Below are 21492 nucleotides of genomic sequence, written 5' to 3' on the forward strand. Positions count from 1 at the left end.
TTAAAAATAAGTTGCTACTTTCCTTTTCAGTTTGTCTAGTTAACCACCTAGGCAACAAAGAAGATAAATGTTTTCAGCAAACACCTGTCAAAATATTGTTCTTTGAATACTGAAGTTGTTTTCAAAATATGTTTTAAAAAATCAGCTTTATTGAGGTATATTTTGCCTTCCATAAAATGAATCTATTTAAAGGCATAGTTTTGATGAGTTTGGACAGATATATGCATCTATGTCACCACCACCACACTTAAGATATGGAACATTTCTATCCAGAAAGTCCCCTCTTGTTCATTTGCAGCCAATCCCCTACTTCCATTCCTGGACCTAGGCAACTACTGATCTGCTTTCTGACACTGGTTAATTTAACCTGTTTGAGAATTTCATTTAAACGGAATCAAACAGTATATATTTTTGAGTCTGCTTTCTTTCTGCGTAGCACAATGTTTTTAAGATTCATCCATAAGCATGTATTGTTAATGGATAATGTTATCCATTGTTTCTTATCTGTAGCAAATGTAAGTGCACAAAGACTGAAGAGAAAGAACAGGTTTCCAGAGTGATTGAAAGCAGATTACTGTGAATTGAAAGAGAAGTGAGGATGTGGAACAACTGATTAGACTTCTTTCAAGGATCTTGACTGGGAAGGGGAAGAAGAAGAGACCACACTGAGGTAGTGGGAGTTTTCACCAGGCAGGTGATTTCTGGAGCGTGAGCACTTTGGGGAGGCGGTAGGCCTGGGCTGTAGGAATGGGAAACGGGAGAGAAAGGGAAATGCTAGGTGTTGGGGATTGAATCATGTCCTCCATAAAAGGCATGTTCAGGCCCCAACCCCTGGCCCTGAGGATATGAACCCATTGTAAATAGGATCTTTGAAGATGTTAGTAGTTCAGGTGTGCTCACACTGCAGGAGCATGGGCCTTAATCCAATATGGCTGAAGTCCTTACAAGCAAAGGAAATTGGACACACACAGAGAAGCCACAGGGAGCAGCCAGAAGCTGCAAGTTAATGGAACCCGGGAGAGAAAGGAGAAGACATCACCATGTTAGTTGTCATGTAACGGAAAAGTCAAGGAACCTCAAAGACTGCTGGCCAGCCAGAAGATACTGGCCTGACCTCCCGAGGAGCGAGCTGGCTAGCCTCTAAAACCATGTGCCAGTGAATTCCTATTGTTAAACCAACCCCTTGCATGGTATTTGCTTTAGCAGCCAAGAAACAAAAACACCAGGGACCAAAGACAACTCTAACCGGCTTGGAAATTTTGGTCTGTGTGGTGGTTTTAAAAATATGTACAAAAATTATATTCCTCCCCTTGAGTGGGGGCTGGACTTAGCAACCCACTTCTAATCAACAAAAAATGGTGGAGGAATGGTTCACGTCTGACCTTGGTCCATAAAAGAGTTTGTGGTTTCCATCTTGGTTGCCCTCTCTGGGATTAGGGAGCTCTGGAACAGTCAGCAGGGACCTAATATGGTGTAGGGTGAAGAGAAGTCATCCCTGAGGATGGGAAAGTTAACTTGACATTTGTAGGATGAGCAGGACTTAGGAGGACATGGAGGCTGAAGAATTTGTATGTCCTAAGTTCTGGAGGTGAGAGGACCTGGTCCATTCAAGGAACTCTAGAAAATTCCCTTTGGAGTAGTCTGCATTTCTCTTTTTTTAATCCAGAACTATGTGTTCATTTACTTTTATCTATTGGTCCAGTAACAATCAAATTCACAATGTTATAGGAAGCTATTAGCATTAACATCGTGGAACTAACTGTGATTAGTATTACGCTCTCGTGCTGCATTGAGTTAACTGACTTCACAGGTGGCTCACATATCTGACCTTTATGTACAAAATTTTATGTATAAATTTTATGTATAAATAAAAATTGTATGTATAAAATTGTTTCCTAAGATCATACAGATGTCCAAACAACTCCCTAGGTTAGAGACCGCCTGTTTTCTTACTCTCATGCTTTTATTGAGGTGGGACAGGTGGGTGGTGAGAGAAGACAGTGTTATGATTAATAAGCTAAACCTTCCTGCATTCAAATCCCAAGTTAATACTCATTTTTCATCTTTTAGAGCCCCCAAAATCTACTCTTACCTAGCCGGGAAATTTGAAGTAGTCTAGACCACACATAGCAGCCAAAATTTGGCAGGTTAATCTATGGGCATCGAGCCATACTGACTATTCATATTTTCATACGAATGTTCATGAAGGAGAATTAATCCCTGTTGAGACTGACATTCTGCAGCAATTTCCAACACTGTAAAAAAAAAAAAGTACAATTACAATTTGGTGCCTTAGAAACAGAAAGCACTCCTGAGGTACTGAGCAGCTCCCTGAGGTAGAGTCCTGCACCTGGGGAGAAATATCATGTAGAGGGTTCTGAGCTTTATCTATTCTTCATTTGTGAAGTGGGAGAGAAGTGCCTAGCAAAGAGAAGCAGATGTACTAGGGGCTTACACCGCTAAATGGCAATGCCTCCCTGAGCAGCATGGGGACCATTTTGAATGCAACTGGCTGCCACTGGTGATGGGAGGGGGTATTAAATGTGTATTGTAGGAAGTAACTGTTCAGTATAGAGCCTCTAATTCAACACCAATATGATGATGGAAATGTTCTGTACCTGTCCGTCCAATACAATAGTCATTAGGTACATGTGGCTACTGAGCACTTGAAATGTAGGTAGTAAGACTAAGAAACTAATTTTTAGTTTCATTCAATTTCAATTTAAATAGTGGCCAGTGACTACTGTATTAGACAGTGCAGCTCTATGTAATAGGTTAAAGAGCATGATACTTCAAAGCCGTCAGCTTTTTAAAGAAAGTGTGTACCTGATTTGACACATAGTAGGTGTTCAGGAAACGTTTATTATTTGACACTCAGCAGTCAGAAGAGGACAGACTTTATAATACAGGCAGCAGATCACACAAGACTGTGAGATCAGTATTTCCCAAAGGGTCTTTGAAAGAGCCTTAGACCTACAAAATGCTCTGTAGAAAAAATATTTCTTGATCAGATAAATACTGCACATTCTATGCCTTGTTTGGAGAGTTCAGATGAATGTTAGTGTATTAAAGAAACCTGAATAGCTTTATTAACTCACTGTTTCCCACAGTTATTTGTCTGTTAATTCACGAAGGCTTCTCTAAGCAAAGAGAGGTCATCTAGAATGAAAGATGACAAGGCTAGTGTCACATCAACTCACAGATCAATCTCAGAAAGCCAAGCTGGGGGACTCTAGAGATGACTCAGTCCCACTTTCTCTTCCACAGATGGGAAACAGGCCTGAGACATTACAGAGCGTGCCCAGGGTCAGATACCTAACATGGTGACATAATAGGGGAAATGACAAACTGTTAGGCTCACAGGCTGAGGCTCTTCTCCACCGGCTGTCTCCATGTCTGAGCCATTTGGCTGAAAGTCAAGGAACCCGCCAGACAAGAAGCAGCCCGAAGGCCTTTGCACAGGTGATGTTTCAGAAGAAAAGGTCCTTTAGGAAGCCCCAATGGCTCTTCACTGCTGGCTATTTTGAGGAGGAGCTCTGGCTCTTGCAAGAAGTTCTGCTTCTCATCACAGTCCTGACCTGATCTTGCGATTATAGTCCAACCTTGGCTACTGCATCCACCCAAGCAGCTCCGGTAGAAGTGCAGAGCCTACACGGCCAGCTCTCAGGACAAGGCTGGCTCAGCATATGCCTAAGCCTAGATGGACTTATGCCTGGGCCATTATGAAAAAGGCTTTCCACATCTTTGGTTCTCAAACTGTTTATCTTCAATTCTGTCCTATGGTACTGCTTTTAGAGAGATGGTTTTGGTGCTGAAGTGTGACCCTCAATCATTTGCCAAAAGGCACTGCCTACAAATCAGAGGGTGTGTGTGTGTGTGGGGGGGGGGTTATTTGCTGTGACAAAATGTAGTGATGGATGAGAGGGGTGGAAAGGAACACGGTTTGGATGCTGAGAAATTGCCTTCCATTCTGGTTTGAAGTGGAGATACCGAGTGTGAGGAGTAGGCAAAATAATAAATGTGGAGAGCTTAATGGAATGAATATCTGGCACCCAAGAAATAGAACTATTGTTTACTTCTTGAAAATGAGTGTGTACTTTGCATATCATAAGAACTCCAAGTGGGATGTCACAGCCCTGTGTTTGTGGGAGGATTGAGGAATGATGAATTGGATTAGGTTTCTTTTCCCCCCCATGAAAACCTGCTATATGAAGAATTTCAATTCCCTCCCATCTCCCTCTCTTAATCTACTCTTCTCTTCACACTATGCAGCAGAGGGGAGTGTGAGTTGGGAAGGGGTGGCGGCAGGGAGGGAAAACTCAAAACCTAGAGACATATCACAAAGATGAGCAAGGTTGCTCTAAACATGTCCCAAAGATCATGATCTCTATAGGATGTAGCCAAATACAGTTCAATTGGATGATTGGGTGACTACACAAAATCAAACCAGTTTCTTCACTGGATGACTTCTTAAGGACTTTAGTCTGATACTGCCCATTGTAAGTCTCCTAGGGTAGAGGTGATGTAATATTTTGTAAACTCACTTGACCAGAAAAGAAAGGAAGTCTATTTTCACTGAGCATCACTCAGTCCCAGCATTTTGAAGAATACTCTTGGGAAGTACAGAGCCTCAGGTTATTCTCTTTTGTTTTACCTTCCCACCTCACTCAGTTAATCCCTGTTCAGGTATGCTAATGCTGCCAGGATGCAAAATACCAGAAATGGATTGGCTTTTATAAAGGGGGGGGGGTTATTTGGTTACACAGTTACAGTCTTAAGGCCATAAAGTGTCCAAGGTAATGCATCAACAATCAGATACCTTCACTGGAGGATGGCCAATGGTGTCTGGAAAACCTCTGTTAGCTGGGAAGGCACCTGGCTGGCATCTGGTACGGAGTTCTGGTTTCAAAATGGCTTTCTCCCAGGACGTTCCTCTCTAGGCTTCAGTGTCTTTCCAGTGTCACTCTCAATTGCTCTTGGGGCATTTGTCCTTTCTTAGCTTCTCTGGAGCAAAAGTCTGCTTTCAAAGGCCGTTTCCAAAATGTCTCTGTAAATTGCTGCTCCTCTCTCAGCTTCTGTGCATTCTTCAAAGTGTCCCTCTTGACTGTAGCAAGCTTGCTCCTTCTGTCTGAGCTTATATAGTGCTCCAGTAATCAAGGCCCATGCTGAATGGGTGGGGCCACACCTCCATGGAAACTATCCAATCAGAGTTATCACCAACAGTTGGGTGGGGCACATCTCCATGGAAACATGCAAAGAATTATCATCTAATCAACACTAATATGTCTGCCCACACAAGATTGCATCAAAGATAACAGCATTTTGGGGGCCATAATACATCCAAACTGGCACAACCTCCAATCTCAGAGAAGGAGAAAATAGTAATTCTCAAATTTGAGGGTGTCATCTAGGGTCTTGCCACGCAGAGTGTGGTCCTGAAACCAGCAACACCGATATCACCTGGTTGCGAAATACAGTTCAAGCCCCACCCCAGACCAACCGAATAAGAATTTGCATTTAAACAAGATCCCAGGTGATTCATATGCACATTAAAGTTTGAGGGGTGCAGACTGAGGGCACTTGGTACTAGGCACTACCTCAGTAATTCTAATTTAGTGTATTTGTGGTGAGGCCCAGGTATGCACATTTTAAAAAGCACTCCAGGAGATTTGGATGCAGGTGGTCTGTGGCCCCCTACTGAAGAACACTGATTTAATTAAAGAATTCCTAGGATCCAAGCTCCCTGCTATAAGGTAACAGAGGAGCCCTGGGTTAACGTTTGGTTTCAAGGCAGCGCCTCTGCAAGGCAGGAGATGGGTATAACTACCTTCATCACTAGAAATAACGAGATGGAGCCCTGGAGAGAAAGTGAGCCCCCTGGACCAAGGTCACCCAGAAGTCAGCAGGTGCATTAGGGTGAACAAGCACCTCCTGCCTTTCCACCCCATCTCGCAAATCTTTCTCCTTCATCTGCCCAGAAGGCTTTTTTTTTTTTTTTTTTTTTTTTTCTTTACCAGATATTGCATTGCTAACAGCCCTCTTCAAGTATGATTTTGTTTTCAGTGAAAGGCCAATAAAACCCTGCTGGCTATACATGTTCGCTAATGATCATTCTCATTAGCTTGATTCTGTCCGCTGACTCCCAGGCTGCCAAGAGCCAAGAGCAGCCTGTTTGTTCAATCAGGGGCTGGCCTGTTTTCTAATTATTGGGATCATGTGGGATAGTTCCCTCCAACTGTGAACTTGCTGGAGTTTGGGTCATCCTCAGCTGTTGCATTTACATGAGAAATGGATGACTTGTCACGTCTGCATCTAGCCAGTGCTCCAGACTCCCCCTCCCTGCTAGAGACCAAATAAAACGGCATGTTTTTCTGGGTTCCCAGGCTGCGGGGAGGCGGCAGCTGAGAAGCAGGCCCCAGGGGGAGCCACGTGGCAAGCCCTGTGGGTGGGTGGACATGTTGACCTTCTTCACTGGGCTGTCCAGAGGGACCTCTTCCCAGCTTTGGAATTACAAATCAGATTCCCATTTAGAGGCCTGATAAGGTGACCAACTGTCCCAGTTTGCCCGGGACTGAGGGTTTTCCCAGGACCCCGAACTTTTAGGGCCAAAACTGAGAGGGTTGGTCTCGAGTCACCCTATGCCTGACTTGCCAGGAAACACAGGCAGTGTGAGAACATTCAACATTCCCTGTGCGACCCATCTGCATTTTGAAACAGAAAACCGACAGGGAGTTGGGGTCCCATCTTTCTCTATGAGGCCTAAAGTTTATGATGTATCCCTTCACTGCTCTGGGCCTTATTTTTCTTTTAATTTCTATTGCTCATCAATAGGATGAAGCATTATTTCCAACAAGGGAATGGATAAATGGAGGTCTGCAGGCATGTTCTAAGAAGCAGGTGGTACCAAGGAAGAAAAGATGGTGTGGGATTCCTTCGAATGGTGGTGGGGTGGGGTGGGGTGGGGATGGGGTACCTCATCCTTAGAGTAATCTCAACTCAAAAATGTATTAAGCATTTATTATGCACCAGGCACATGGGCAACATGCATACCCCAAGGCCTCAAAGAGTTGTCAGTCCCATGGGAGAGATGGTTATAATACAATCAACTATATCTGCTACAAGACTACCCAGGACAACACTAAGATGGCCAAGAGCCATGGGAGCCAGGAAAGAGAGAGTTGGGGTAAGATAAAATTGTATGAAGAAAGCCATGGGGGCCCCTCAGAGCCAAACAAAAACAAAAAACCCCATACTCTCTTGAGTTTCCTCTTTATCTTCTGAAATTTGAAATCCCCATTAAGGCAGCTGACCCAGTTCATCAAGCCCCTAGTTCATTACCTTTGACCCAATACCAAATAAAGCCAACCTGCCCTAAACCCACCCTTATAAGACAGCCAAACCCTGGGCCAATCAATAGGAGTCAAGCTAATTTCCTTTTTATGCCTATAAAAGTCATTTGCCATCCCTCAAACCCCGAAGCTACTTCTCTTCTGGCTTCTTTTGCTGTAGCAAAACTTTGGTGTCACAAATAAAAGGCCACACTGCAAGCTTGACTCTGATTTGTCTTTCACAGGCATTTCCACTTACTATGTGCCACTTAGTTTACATTCGTTATCATTTAACCGTTCATAAGCACTTACCACGTAACTAACCCATTTAATTTTTACAGTTCAATTATACCCATTCTATGAATGAAGAAATGAGGCTTTAAGAAGCCAAGTACCTTGCCCAAGGCTATAAGTTAGTAATTGAAGCGTTCAGGATTTGACCCTAGAGATTCTGAGCCTTGTGGTAAGTGCCGAATCTCCCTCCTTTCTGGGATGCTGGACCCTACACAACCAATATGTCAGAGAGTCAACACCAGACAAAAGCAACAGGGTGGGCCCTGGGAACGAGGAGTGTGGCTGCAAATGGAAGAAGCACAGCAGTGAGGAAAAGGAGGTGGGGTCTCAGTTCTATACTGTGGAATCTCAAGGCCCCACACCAGGAATGTCGCACTGGAGGTGTGGGAACTTTGGGAATGCTGGGATTCTAAAGGAAACTGGCTGCACAAATGCTGCCCTCTGGATTCTAGCTCCATTAGACTGTAAAGAATGTATAACTAGAATGTGAAGCCAAATGCTTGACCTTCATCATCCTTCAAGGACTAAGGATGGGTGGCATTCATAGTTTATATTCTTTAGACTATGTTATAAATTTGGGAGCATGTCTTTCTTATGCATCTAGAATATCTATACAACTTGCTTTGCATATATAAAGTACTCAAGATATGCAAATAAAAAACATGCTAATTTGACACGCTATAACTGATTGTAATATGTGCACTGCAACAATACACTTAAGTCAAGTATCCAACATCATCAATTATTTGAAATGACAGCTCTCATTTCAGCAATAAAAATCCACAAAAATAGCATTCCTAGTGGGCACCAGAATATGCTAAGTATCTAGAGTCTGACATTATTTAATTATTGTCCTCAGAAACATCCTCAATACCTTTTGCTGTCCATTTATAGGTCTTGATTTGTAAAATAAATACGTAATTTTGGGTAATTAAGTATTTTTAAAAAATAAAACTTAACATGTTAAAGCATTAAAAGCATTCATTTCCTTGTAATTTTATTGAAGAAAACAAATGTAGGACGGATACCATTTCAAGCACGATTTAAAGAAGTATAAGCTTCTGGGAAAAAAGAAACTGACACCAAACTTGTTCACTTCCACTGTTAATAATTCCTGGTTAATCTAATTTTGGCTTTTCTCCCAGTCCCCCAAAGTAGTTTTTTTCTAGAATATTGGCTGGTTTTGGAGTGTTGTATGAGCTTCTGGCACTGCTATGTGTTAGCATCTCTAGAGCCTATTTTCAATTATAGTAATTAACTGAGAGTCTTGATGGCACAGAGAGATCTCTACTTGCTGACTTAGATTCAACTTTATCCTACAGTGGCTTTTATGCCTCTGTATGTAAAGGAGAGACTGACTTTCAGCTCTACCTATCTGCGGTTTCTGCTCCTTTAGCTCATCAAAACCACCAGTGTGAGCATTTAGGAGACCATCTTTCTTCTGGTGGGCCTTTGGGGAGAGTATTTTCACTCAACCTGAACATGTCCACAGGTGAGAATTAAAAGGCCAAAGAAACAGAAGGACAGAAGATTCACAGTGGTTTCTCCATCCTCTTCACTTACATGTCCTCTAGCCACAATGACCTTTGTCCTTGACATGTTATGAAATTAGCCTTATCAACTCTCTCCAATCTTTTAAACTACCTTGAGTTGTTTGCAAAGCCTTTTCCCCTAAAGATCTTGCAGTGGCTATCTACCCACAATAGTCTTTGTAAAGGATACAGCAGCAAAACCTAACCATCAATGCCTTTTAGCTTCTTTCTACCATAGTTGCCCAACTGAGTTCAAAGACGACTCAGGACCTGCCCCAAAGAGCTTTCTAGAAAACTCATGTATGGAAAATGAAGAAAATCAGCTCTTCTTTAGATAACAAGAGACATCTCAATTGTATCCTGAAAGTCTTGATTTGTCCCAGAATTTCTTAGTGATGCAAAGAATAATAGTTTTACCGTGAACTCTCACAGCATGCTAAAAATTTCAAGTTGAGAAGCTCTGAAGGTGATATACAAAATTCACTGACATCTTTTTTTTGCAAGATGCAGGTACTGTACATAAAGAGAAAGGCTGACAGGGTGGCAAAAGAGAACAACCTGGCCCCGGCATTCTGGCCATTTTTCAGATGGACTGGGACAGAATTTATTTGCTCTGTCAGCTATATTTAGTAAAATTGCCACTTATTTAAACTGTTTCAAGAAAAAAGCAAGATTTTACAATAAAACAATAGATTATACTGGAGAAGTACTTAATAGAGCCAACTGGAGATAGCTGTGACAAGGCCATCCACATTAAGATACCACATAGTACAAGGGGTGTCGGGGTTCTTAGGGGTCTTTGGCTTCTCAAGGATAGATTAAGTCCAACTGTAAAATAGCTTATGAATAAAATAACCGTGGTTGCCATTCAACTAAACAATAATACTTAAGTTTTATATCAAAGGTTCTGGATTCTAATATATTCTGTTAAAACTGCATTGCAGGACAAAGGAGAGGCTAAACCTGCTTATAATTGTGCCTAAGAGTCTCCCCCTGAGTGCCTCTCGGTTGCTCAAATGTGGCCCTCTCTCTCTAACTAAGCCACCTTGGTGGGTGATCTCACTGCCCTCCCCGCTACATGGGATCTGACTTCCAGGGGTATAAATCTCCCTGGCAATGCAGGATATGACTCCTGGGGATGAATCTGGACATGGTGTCGTGGGATTGAGAACATTTTCTTGACCAAAAGGGGGATGCAAAATGAAATGAAATAAAGCTTCAGTGGCTTAGAGATTTCAAATGGAGTCGAGAGGTCACTCTGGTGGACATTCTTATACACTATATAGATAATGCTTTTTAGGTTTTAATGTACTGGAACAGCTAGTAAATACCTGAAACTATCAAATTCCAACCCAGTAGCCTTGACTCTTGAAGACGATTGTATAACAATGTAGATTACAAGGGGTGACAGTGTGATTGTGAAGACCTTGTGGATCGTACTCCCTTTATCCAGTGTATGGATGGATGAGTAGAAAAATGGGGACAAAAACTAAATGAAATATAGGGTGGAATGGGGGGGATGATTTGGGTGTTCTTTTTTACTTTTATTTTTTATTCTTATTCTGTTTCTTTCTGGTGTAAGGAAAATGTTCAAAAATAGATTGGGGTGATGAATGCACAACTATATGATGGCACTGTGAACAGTTGATTGTATACCATGGACGATTGTATGGTATGTGAACATATCAAAATAAAACCGAATTTAAAAAAAAACTGAATTGCAGGATATTCTGTATGAAAAGTAAAGTCCCTATGACACTATCTCTGGAGTAAAAGCTACTCAAAGGCAGTTTTATTCGACCTTGTATGTCTAGCAGCTCACACACAGTAGGCACTAAATATTTATTCACTAACTGATGAAATGTTTCTGATTCTCTTCAATGGTAAATAGATGACTGATATTAGAGATGGGAGGAAAAGCCACTCTCTCTGATTCAAACCATTATATTCCTACTACTTTCCACCACTTCTAAGAGTGGAATCTTAAGACACTTATTTGGGTGTCAGTGAATATCTTGGCATCTCCCAGCCTTCAGCTGACCTCTAAACTTACTCTAATTCTGCAGTCTCCCACTAACTGCTAATCTTCATTGAGCATTTTCCATGGGTCTGGCAGTGTACTGAGGCAAATGGCTGAGTGTCTCAGGGACCACTGGTGCATGCTGACACTTACCAAGGGCTCTAGCTCCTTGCGGTCTATGAGGTTCATCTCCGTGACGAAGTAATAGAAGTGTTTGTAGCAGGTGTTGACATGGGCTTCTGCACCCATCACAATGACCCGGTCGAAGTGGTGGATGTAGACGTGGACAAAGACCCGGAAAAGGCGGCACAGGATCTTCTTGCAGATCTGAAGGAAGTTCTTTGGGAAGGGAACCCCTAAAGGAAAAAAAGAAGAAATGAAATGGGGATTCTGGGAAGATGGCAGCATAGAAAGAAGTGGAAGACTTAGTCTCCCCCAGAACAATTCATAAATGAACAAAAAACCAGTAAATAACCTGGAATAACAGCGGGGAGACAAACGTGACTGTACACTCAACATCCACCAACCCGAATTGGGAGGAATGCCCGAGATCACAGCATAAAATCTGTAAGTAAAATTGCGGACCCGCACTGAGAGCCGAGAGCCGAGAGCCAAGAGCCCCTCCCTCATGGAAGCCACGCCGTGCACTTTCTCAGCCCAGCTCCAAGTGAGGTTTTAATATTAACTGCTCAATACAGACAGCGAATCCTCAACAAGCAGACAGAGGCTTTTGGTGACAACTGACCTTGGGAGAGTCGGGGGACATATCTGTCTCAGGACGGGGAGCCCAGAGGATCGGGTGCTATCTCTGGCTGAGGGTGAACCTGGGAGTTTTTCTGTCCCTCGCTCTCTCTTTCTGGAGAAAACCTCAGCTGTTCTCAGCCCACAAGGCATTGCAGTAAAGACAGCCTCAGACATTCTGCATTCTGAAACAAGCTGAGAGCCCCGCAGCACGGCACGGCAGCCTGAGGCTTCCCTTGCGGAACGGCGCTCACTGGTGACGTAGCACGGCATTCCCTCGGCTGAGCTCCTGGAGGATCGCGGCTGGGAGGGGGGACCTGCTCGGGGAACCCGGGGAGGCTGTGCCAGGTCCAGTGGTTTGTGCGGTGGTGGGGGATAGGGTCTGGGGCTGAACTGAAGTGAGGGCTTGGACTCTTGCGGCAGCCTTGAATCTCCGGGAACCTGGGAGATTTGAACAGTAGAACTGCCCTTCCTCCCTGGCCACCCGTACACACACCCCACATTCAGGGCGGACGGCTCCAGCAACACACCCAAACTGAGTTCTCCAACTGAACCCACAAGAATCATTTCCCCACGCACCGCAAGAAAAGGTTGAGAACTGACTTGAGGGATATAGGTGACTCACAGACGCCATTTCTGGTTAGTTAGAGAAAGTGTACGTCACCAAACTGTGTCTCTGAAAAATTAGATCGATATCCTTTTTTTTGTTACAACTTAAAAGAACCCTATCAAGCAAAACAAATGCCAAGACGCCAAAAGCAACAGAAAATCTTAATGCATATGATAAAACCAGAAGATATGGAGAATCCATCTCCAAACACACAAATCAAGATTTCGGAAGAAACATTGTACCTCGCACAATTAATCAAAGAACTACAATCAAAGAACAAAAACATGGCAAAGGATTTAAAGGACATCAAGAAGACCATGGCTCAGGATATAAGTGACATAAAGAAGACCCTAGAAGAGCATAAAGAAGACATTGCAAGAGTAAATAAAAAAACAGAAGATCTTATGGAAATAAAAGAAACTTGGCCAAATTAAAAAGTCTCTGGATATTCACAATACAAGACTAGAGGAAGCTGAACAACATCTCAGTGTCCTAGAAGTCCACAGAACAGAAAATGAAAGAACAAAAGAAAGAATGGAGAAAAAAGTTGAAAAAAATCGCAATGGATCTCAGGGATACGATAGATAAAATAAAACGTCCAAACTTAAGACTCATTGGTGTTCCAGAAGGGGAAGAGAAAGGGTAAAGGTCTAGTAAGAGTATTCAAAGAAATTGTTGGGGAAAACTTCCCCAACCTTCTACACAATATAGACACACAAAGCATAAATGCCCAGCGAACTCCAAATAGAGTAAATCCAAATAAACCCACCCCAAGACATATTCTGATCAGACTGTCAAATACCGAAGAGAGGGAGCAAGTTCTGAAAGCAGCAAGAGGAAAGCAATTCACCACATACAAAGGAAACAACATAAGACTAAGTAGTGACTACTCAGCGGCCACCTATGGAGGCGAGAAGGCAGTGGCATGACATATTGAAAGTTCTGAGAGAGAAAGATTTCCAGCCAAGAATACTTCATCCAGCAAAACTCTCCTTCAAATTTGAGGGAGAGCTTAAATTTTTCACAGACAAACAAATGCTGAGAGACTTTGCCAATAAAAGACCTGCCCTACTTCAGATTCTAAAGGAAGCCCTACCAACAGAGAGACAAAGAAAGGAGAAAGAGATATAGAGAATTTTAACAGACATATATAGTACCTTACATCTCAAATCACCAGGACACTCATTTTTCTCTAGTGATCACAGATCTTTCTCCAGAAGGGACCATAAGCTGGGACATAAAACAAGCCTCAAGAAATTAAAAAAAAAAAAAAAAAAATTGAATATACCCAAAGCACATTCTCCAAGCACAGTGGAATACAAATAGAAGTCAATAATTTTTGAACTGTAACTCCACTATTTACTTCCTACGTGATAAAAAATACACAAACTCTAAGGACAAATCAGTGGTTTTGAACTCAATGTAAAATATGTAATTTTAGACAACTATATAAAGGTGGGGGAATGAAGGAGTATAGGAACATAGTTTATGTGCCCTATTGAAGTGAAGGTGGTATCAAAGAAAAACAAGATTGATAGGGATTTAGGAGGTTAATTTTAAGCCCCACAGTAAACACAAAGAAATTATCAGAGACTATAACCATAGAGATGAAAAGTAGAGTTTGGGTTAAGAGAAATGGGGGAAGGGGCAATGGGAAGTTAAGTAATGAGTGTAGGGTTGCTGTTTCAGGTGAAGGGAAATTTCTAGTAATGGATGGTGGGAAAGAGCATTACATCATTCTAAATGTGATTAATCCCACTAATGGAAGGCTAGGGAGGGGGTGGAATGGGAAGATTTAGGCTGTATATATGTTTCCACAACTGAAAAAAGAAAAAAAAAAAAGACAGTCTAACTAGACAACAATTGAATGCTAAGGATGAACTTGGATGGGATTGGAGGGTGGAGGACAGGTGACTCAAAGGGACACAGTTGAGACATAAGGAAAAGGAAATATAGAATGTAAACATTGTATCATTGTTGAATCTTATACTTCTTAGCTGCGCTTCATGGAATTACATACAAGAATGTTCTTGTTCATGGGAAGTATATACGTGAATTATAGTGTATGTACAAGGATGTGTGCAGCTAACTCTCATATGCTCAGAAGACAGAGCAATAGATGATGGATGATAGGGAGGGTGGGAAAGAAATAGCGATGTGACAGCATGTTAAAGTTGGTGGATTGAGCTATAGGGGGAGGGGTGTCAGGGTATGTTGGAATTCTTTGTATGGGGCTAGTATTCTTATTGCAACTATTCACGTAACTTTGAATTTATTTCAAAAGAAAAAATAAAAAAGAAAAGAAAAGAAAAGAAAAGAAATGAAACCACGATGGGAAAGCTTTGGCAGGCCCTGGAGCTTGTGAGTGACTCTGGAGAACAGTTCTGAGCCTGAATTTTCAAGCTGGCCGGCTAAAGCCCAGCTCTACTTGGGCAGCTGTATAAGAAGCTGTCAGAAACAATGGCTAAAGGAGGGTTAAATTCAAAACCGAGAATGATCAGAGAGACAAAAATGAGTGAAGAGGGCCAGGCTTCTTTCCTTGGTTGTATTTTTTTGGTGCAGATGTACTTTGCCTATTAAACATGCATCATATTTTTTTCTTTCTAAAAATAAATACATGACCTTCTTTCTTGCTTTTTTTACTTTTCCTACTTTTTAGGGCACAAGAAAGTTCATCTTCCTCCTACCTGTAATAGAAGAAAACTTGTGAGAGGAGGGTGATGCTACAGGGAGACTGGTACTCCCTGTCACAGGAGCAATAGAGAGTGGTGGAGACTGGAGCAAATTAGAAAGCACCTTCTCCTCAGAGGGAGCAGCCACCGCTCAATTCCAGCCAATAGTGGCCATGTGGGAATGGAGGCCCAGGCTGCTAGAATTCCTGATTTTTTCCAAGGGAATTCTGAAATCTGGAGTTTTACATGAACTTGCTACATTTAAAAGTTGTTAGCAATTAATTTAAAGTTTTAAAAAACACCATGAAGCAAAACTAAACATCTCTTCAAGTCTGATTTTGTATGCAGACTACAAATTTACAAAATCTGATCCAAAACCTTTTTCTGAGATATACTGTTTTTGAGCTGGGAAAATTCAAGAAACTTCATAGATAATTTTCATCACAGTCATTCCCATTTCATCTCTTTGAGGATGGTTAGATTTGAAAGGTTATTTTTTTCATTCATAACACAAAAAGGGTGAGTGGTCAGATAGAATCACCCAGATTTTCTGCCTGATGGCCACCGCTTCCAGCTCTGTCAAGGCAACAAACAGCAGGATCACAAGCCCACTTCCTTTCCCCCTCTCAAACACTGCTTAAACTCTTGTTATTTACACTGTTCTTAAGTGGCGACATGTTGTAATGGATCCCTAAGTTAAACAGACTTTGAATTCCTATTTGCTCCTTTTGCAGCTGCATGACCATGAGCAAGTTATTTAACATCTCTGAGCTTCAATTTTTCCATAAGTAAAATGCAAATAAAAATTCCAACGGTTGTGAGGATTAGAAGTGTTGTCTGTGCAACTTTGGTTTCTGATCTGTAAAATACAAGTCTTTGTTGCTTTACTAGATGGGTGTTAATATCAATAAAATCCTCCTATATGCCTAGAATATAGGAAGAGCTAACTAAATTGGAATTCCCCTTCCCCACCGCCCTTCACTCTGCAAGGCAAGATCTGGAGCTAGATATGCTGTCATAAGGAGAAGAGTTACCACCAGCCTTTCAGCAGAATGCAGAGCTGTGCTCAGGGCATGCCCCTGGTCCCCAGGACCTGGGGGTCTGTGGCCCTTGCCTTAGCAGGGACCCAGCAGCAGCTGTCTGGTAAGAGACACTGAAACGGGATCACCTGGGACCCCCAGGGCAAGATAAGAGAAACAATACATCTGGTAGTTGGCAGTGACAGAATCTGCCTCCCCAGGGCCCTGACACTGATACTGGCTCTTCTGCAAAATCAAAGTGGCAACATAGCAAATGAACCCAGGGAGAGAAGGGGACACAGCTTGGCAGCTGACTGCCTGGGCAACTGAGGCTGGGTTTGGGGTGTGGGATGAGGTAAAGCTGGGGAGAAGGTGGAGAGCAGCCACTTGCAGAGCTTATGGGCTGTTCCCTCTGCGGCAGTGGGAGCAGCAAAACCGCTGCTAGGTTGGGAGAGGGTCTGGGGTCTTTGAGGAAGCTGAGTCCCAGAGGTAATGGAATCCTCTAAGGTGCACACAGGCCCCTGGGAAGGGGGATAGTGTCACCCATCCAGTGCCAGGAGGCTGACATGTAGGATCTTCACAGTCAGTGAAGTAGGTTTTCTTATTCCTACTTTACATTTGGGAAAACCTGAGGCTCAGAGGCATGAATTAACTTGCTTCAGGCCACTCATCTAGACGTGGCAGGGCTGGGATTTGGACCAAGTCTGTCTGACTCTAAAACCCAAAGTATCTGGTTATGTTTGCAGCATGATCCCCTCTCTTGCCCACATAGAGGCACTACTCAGTTGCTAAGGACAAGAGGCATCTAAAGGGGACTCCTCAGTGACACAGAAACCTAATTAAATAGAAGAAAGGAGGTAGGGAGAGAAGGGTTAAATAACAACAGTAGCACAACATTGTGAATGTAATTAACAGCATCAAAATATGTATCTGAATATGACTAAAAGTTAGATCATATATATGGTAACAGAATAAAAACAATTTTAAAAAATCCACAGGACTACATACACAAACAGTAAACCCTAAGTAAAACCATGGACTTTAATTAACGGTACAATTATAAAAATGTACTATCATCAATTGTAACAAATGTTCTACAACAATGCATGGTGTTGGTGGTGGGTGGTATATGGGAGTCCTGTGTTTTATGAATGATTATTCTGTAAACTTACAACTTCTCTAATAAAGGAGAAAAAGGAAAAAAAAAAAAAAACACAACAACCCACAGAATAGAGAGCCACAGACGTGGAGGTGGTAGAGATCAGGTGATACACTCCACTGCCTTCAAGGAGAAACATGCTTTCCCTACCCAGGGCTTGAGGCCATGGACCCGGGACTGATAGTAAAAATATTTACTGTGTTCTACAGACTGTGCCAGGCACTTTGCATAGATTAGCTGATTGAGTCCTCAGAACCACTCTTGAAGGAAGGCACTATTATTATTTTTATTTCCCGGATGAGGAAACAAACTTGGGAAAATTAAGTCACTGTCCAAGGTCACTCAGCTGGCAATAGTACAGAAGGATTTGGAGCAAGTTGTCCAACTCCAAAGCCAGTGGGCACCTACTACCCCGAGATCCTGACATGTTGCTCTGGGGTTCTGCACACACCGTCAGCCCTGTGGCCCTTCCATTCCAGAGGGCCTGAACTCCCTCAGCTGCACTCACCTTTCCCTTCCCCTGTCTCCATGGTGGAGGTTTACCAGCTGCAAGGGGATTCAGGGAATTTTAACTGCACCAATTCACCTGCCTGGCCTTAAGTCAGCCCCATACCCAAGACTACACATAAGGCAAAGTCATGGGCACATGTTTGTGGTAGTTGCTGGGACCTTCTAGATGGTCCACAAACTGCTTTTTCTCCCTCCATCCCTGCCTCTGCTTGGCTCTGAATGCTGGACTCTGCCCTCCATTCTACACCTGGTTTCTGGCCTTGCCTCTGACCTGGAGCTTGATTTGCCACTTGCCTCTTGCTTTTGAGTTATGACTGGGAATTTTCTTTCTATTCGTTGAAGGATGTTGGTTTTGGAGTCTGGAGGATCTAGTTTAAAATCCTAGCCTTACCATTTCTAGGTATACAGGCAAGTTACATGGAGCACATGAAGAATGTGCTACATTTGTAACATGGTTTGTAAAAACCATTTACTATGTAGGGTTCTTGCTGTACGGTGCCCAGCACTTTTTAGAAACTTTGGGACTAAGTTCCACTTCTGTTATTTCCCACCTGGTCTCCTTAGGCAGGTAGGATCCCACCCTCAGAATTCTGTTCTCCTAGAATCTCTTAGTTTTTGTCTGCTAAATTGGGCCTGACTCTTCCACCATTCCCTTCTTTAATGTGATTCATTCTGCAAAAGTGAAAGTTGCAAATGGATCAGGTCAGGACATGCTCAGCATGCACCACACTTACCCAGCTGAAAAGAAGCTGGGAGGCAGTGGCAGGGGGCCTAGGAACGCCAGTGGGTTCTCTGCTAAGCCAGATATAAAATTCTAGCTCAGAGAGTGTGGGGTTAAGAATAAGAAGATTACATAGCACCTGGGAAATTCATTCAATTATTGATGGCTTGGGGCCAATTCTATAGTTTGTGTCCTGTCTTAGCCCCTTTCTTCCTTTCTCTTTTGCCTTTCAGGTGTTCAGATTTTTATGTGTCTGTGCATGTGTGTTTTAAATAAACTTTCTTCCAAAGGTGGGAAATGAAAGAGATCACCCCAACAAATGTAGGGAACCTGGATGTCAACCCTTTGGCAGACTCTGGAACGTTCCCACTCTGTGTAATTGGCCTCATGGCAGCAAGATGGGTTGAGACCCACTCTCTTCCCTGCTAGGTCCTGAGGGGACAGTTTTTGAAAATTGATTGATCCAATCCCCATTAAGTAGCCAAAGAAAAGGGCAACTTGAGTGAGGCCTCATATATGCATGTGTGATGTGTAATCTCAGTGACACCATGAGCAGCTGTATTGTTTTTTGTTTTTTTAAATAAAAGATAACTGAGGCTTAGCTCAGTTAAAGCCTCTGCCCCAGGCCACACAGCTAAAAGGAGGTAGAGTGGAGATTTGGCTCCAAAACTCAGGATCTTTCTTCCGCATCCTGTTACTACAGCTCCATGGAGTCAGGGCATGTGATGGGTTGAGACCACCATTTTATTGCCTGCACTTAGCTCAGAGAACCTGCATGTAGAAGGAACTTAGTAAATGTTTGTTTTAAAGGAATACAGACTAGCAAAAGGAATAATGAAAGGCTAATGAAACATATCAACTGAAGACTTGGCTAATTACAATGGCAACCTGCACACAAGATGGCTGGCTGGGCAGTGGCTGGTCTGGGCAAGAGCTAGTCTATGTGGTCCACATGGCACTACTGACTCAGCATCAGGACATAACCAACCTTTAGCTCCTCTCCTTTTCTATGGACTCTCTACTTTAGTATTTCCCAAAGTGTGTTTTAAAAATCATTAATCCTGGGAGATACTCTGCTACATAAAGATTATGAGGGCAAACATAGTTGCAAAAATGCTGCTTTCATAGAGATTTATAAAATACTTACTATAGTAAAGGATCTGAGATTCATGCAGCAAAAAATCCTATTTAATTTGGAACCCTCTTTCCCCAAAATATCTATTGTTTTAAAACACAGGCGCTGTAATTAGACTTCCAAGGTTTCATTGCTGGACCTACCACTTCGTAACAATGTAGCAATTGTTAATGGCATAGGACTGAGTCTTTCTAAGCCTCAATTTCCCCATTTCCGAAAGTGGATATTAATAGTATCCATAGTTTGTGAGGTTTTTTGAAGATTAAATACTTACACATATAAAAGGCTTCGCTTAACGTTTAGCAGAAAGTAAGCACTCTTTGGTAAAGTGTTAGTTCCAGTATCTCATTGGCAAAATGTTCTTTATAATACACCTTGGGAGTATATTCATCTCACATATTTATTTTCAGGAGGGCAGTCTTTGTATTAATACAGCAATTCTGAACTTATAAAGAATTTAGAGTGGCAGGTACTCAGTGAAGCACTGGGTTATAGTCTGCCTTGAATTATTTTCTACGTTTCTCATAATTAGGTCTTGTGTTGCTATAAGTTCCCTGAGCAAAAGGATTGTTTTATACTTCAATTCTACCTTTAAAAGCACCTGGCACAGGGCTAGGTAGAGAATACGTCAATCAAAACTGAATTGGAAAAGAGCAGTGGTCTTGTTTAGACAAGATGTAAATCCATCATCTTCTTTCTAGGGGAGGAAAAACCCGCAGCCGAAATTACAGCTCTTTTCTAGCACCTTGATATAGTTCCTGGCATGGAAGGATGCATGCTGCTTCTGGGAGAAGGGAGGAGAACTCTGAGTTGAAGAACATTTTGATCCAGCCTAAGGGAGCGGGAAGAAAGGAATCTGAAACTCATCTCATTTTATCATTAAAACCTCCCTTCTTCTTTCATTCTAGTTTTTTCAGGTAGTGATAGTTAATTTTCAGTCACTGTACTCAATTAGGTAGTTAATGGCAGACAATATTAACCAGCAGTCTTAACTGAAATAGATTGCATGTCTTAGAGGTTTGGAGTTAAACTTTGACTAGTCTTATAATAACCCAGACAAACCATCCAGCAATAATCCCAGGCAGTTAGATATGCACTGATGATATAGGAAACAAACCTTGATCAGAAGGTCTCTAAGTGATTTGCAGTCACCAATTTAGCCCCAGAGCATGCCTTTCCTCTGCCCCACCCTGAGACACAGCCCATGACTCAGGGTAGAGCTTATTAAAATATCTCCAAGAAGTTGGCCTGAAATGAGAAAAGGTGTTCAGATGAGTACTCCACAGGGAGGTGATGGACATCTAGGTGTCTAAAGATGACCTTGGACCTGGATGACCTTGGGCCATATGGTGTGGCTTGGTCTCTGCAAATTGTCACTACTGAAATGAGGTTAGTGAATCTAAAACAGGGCCCGGCTGAGCTTAGATTCCAGAGTGATCCAAGGTATGATGCCTGGGTGGAAGTCAGAATCCCACACCAATCTACTTGGTTCCATTAGCTTCAGAAGGCAAGTCTAGGGTTTGCTGGGTGATCAGGCCAAGGAGGAGGCAGCCCAGGCAGCTTAGGAGAAGGCAGAGGGTGAGGCCAGTCTGTGGGCCTGGAGACTCTTGAAGGCGTCGCGTGGCGGCCCCTGAGCTCTGTCTCCCCTGCTCACGAAAACCTGGTCCTCAGCAGTGAAGCAAGGTCTGAGAGCCCTGCTGAGTTTATGAATGTGTCTAACCACAACCTTCTGATCTCCATGCCATATTCAG

At 42.6% G+C, this 21492-nt stretch overlaps 1 protein-coding gene across 1 annotated transcript in view; it reads right to left on the bottom strand.

The window, feature by feature from the left end:
• Positions 1-21492, bottom strand: part of MOB3B (MOB kinase activator 3B) — a 210126-nt gene that overhangs the window by 22056 nt on the left and 166578 nt on the right. The window contains exon 3 of the mRNA XM_037797189.1: positions 11328-11530. Within this exon, the coding sequence (XP_037653117.1) occupies positions 11328-11530 (203 nt within the window). The remainder of the gene's footprint in view (positions 1-11327; positions 11531-21492) is intronic.

This window comes from Choloepus didactylus, chromosome 10, assembly GCF_015220235.1.
Source record: "Choloepus didactylus isolate mChoDid1 chromosome 10, mChoDid1.pri, whole genome shotgun sequence".
Taxonomy (NCBI): domain Eukaryota; kingdom Metazoa; phylum Chordata; class Mammalia; order Pilosa; family Megalonychidae; genus Choloepus; species Choloepus didactylus.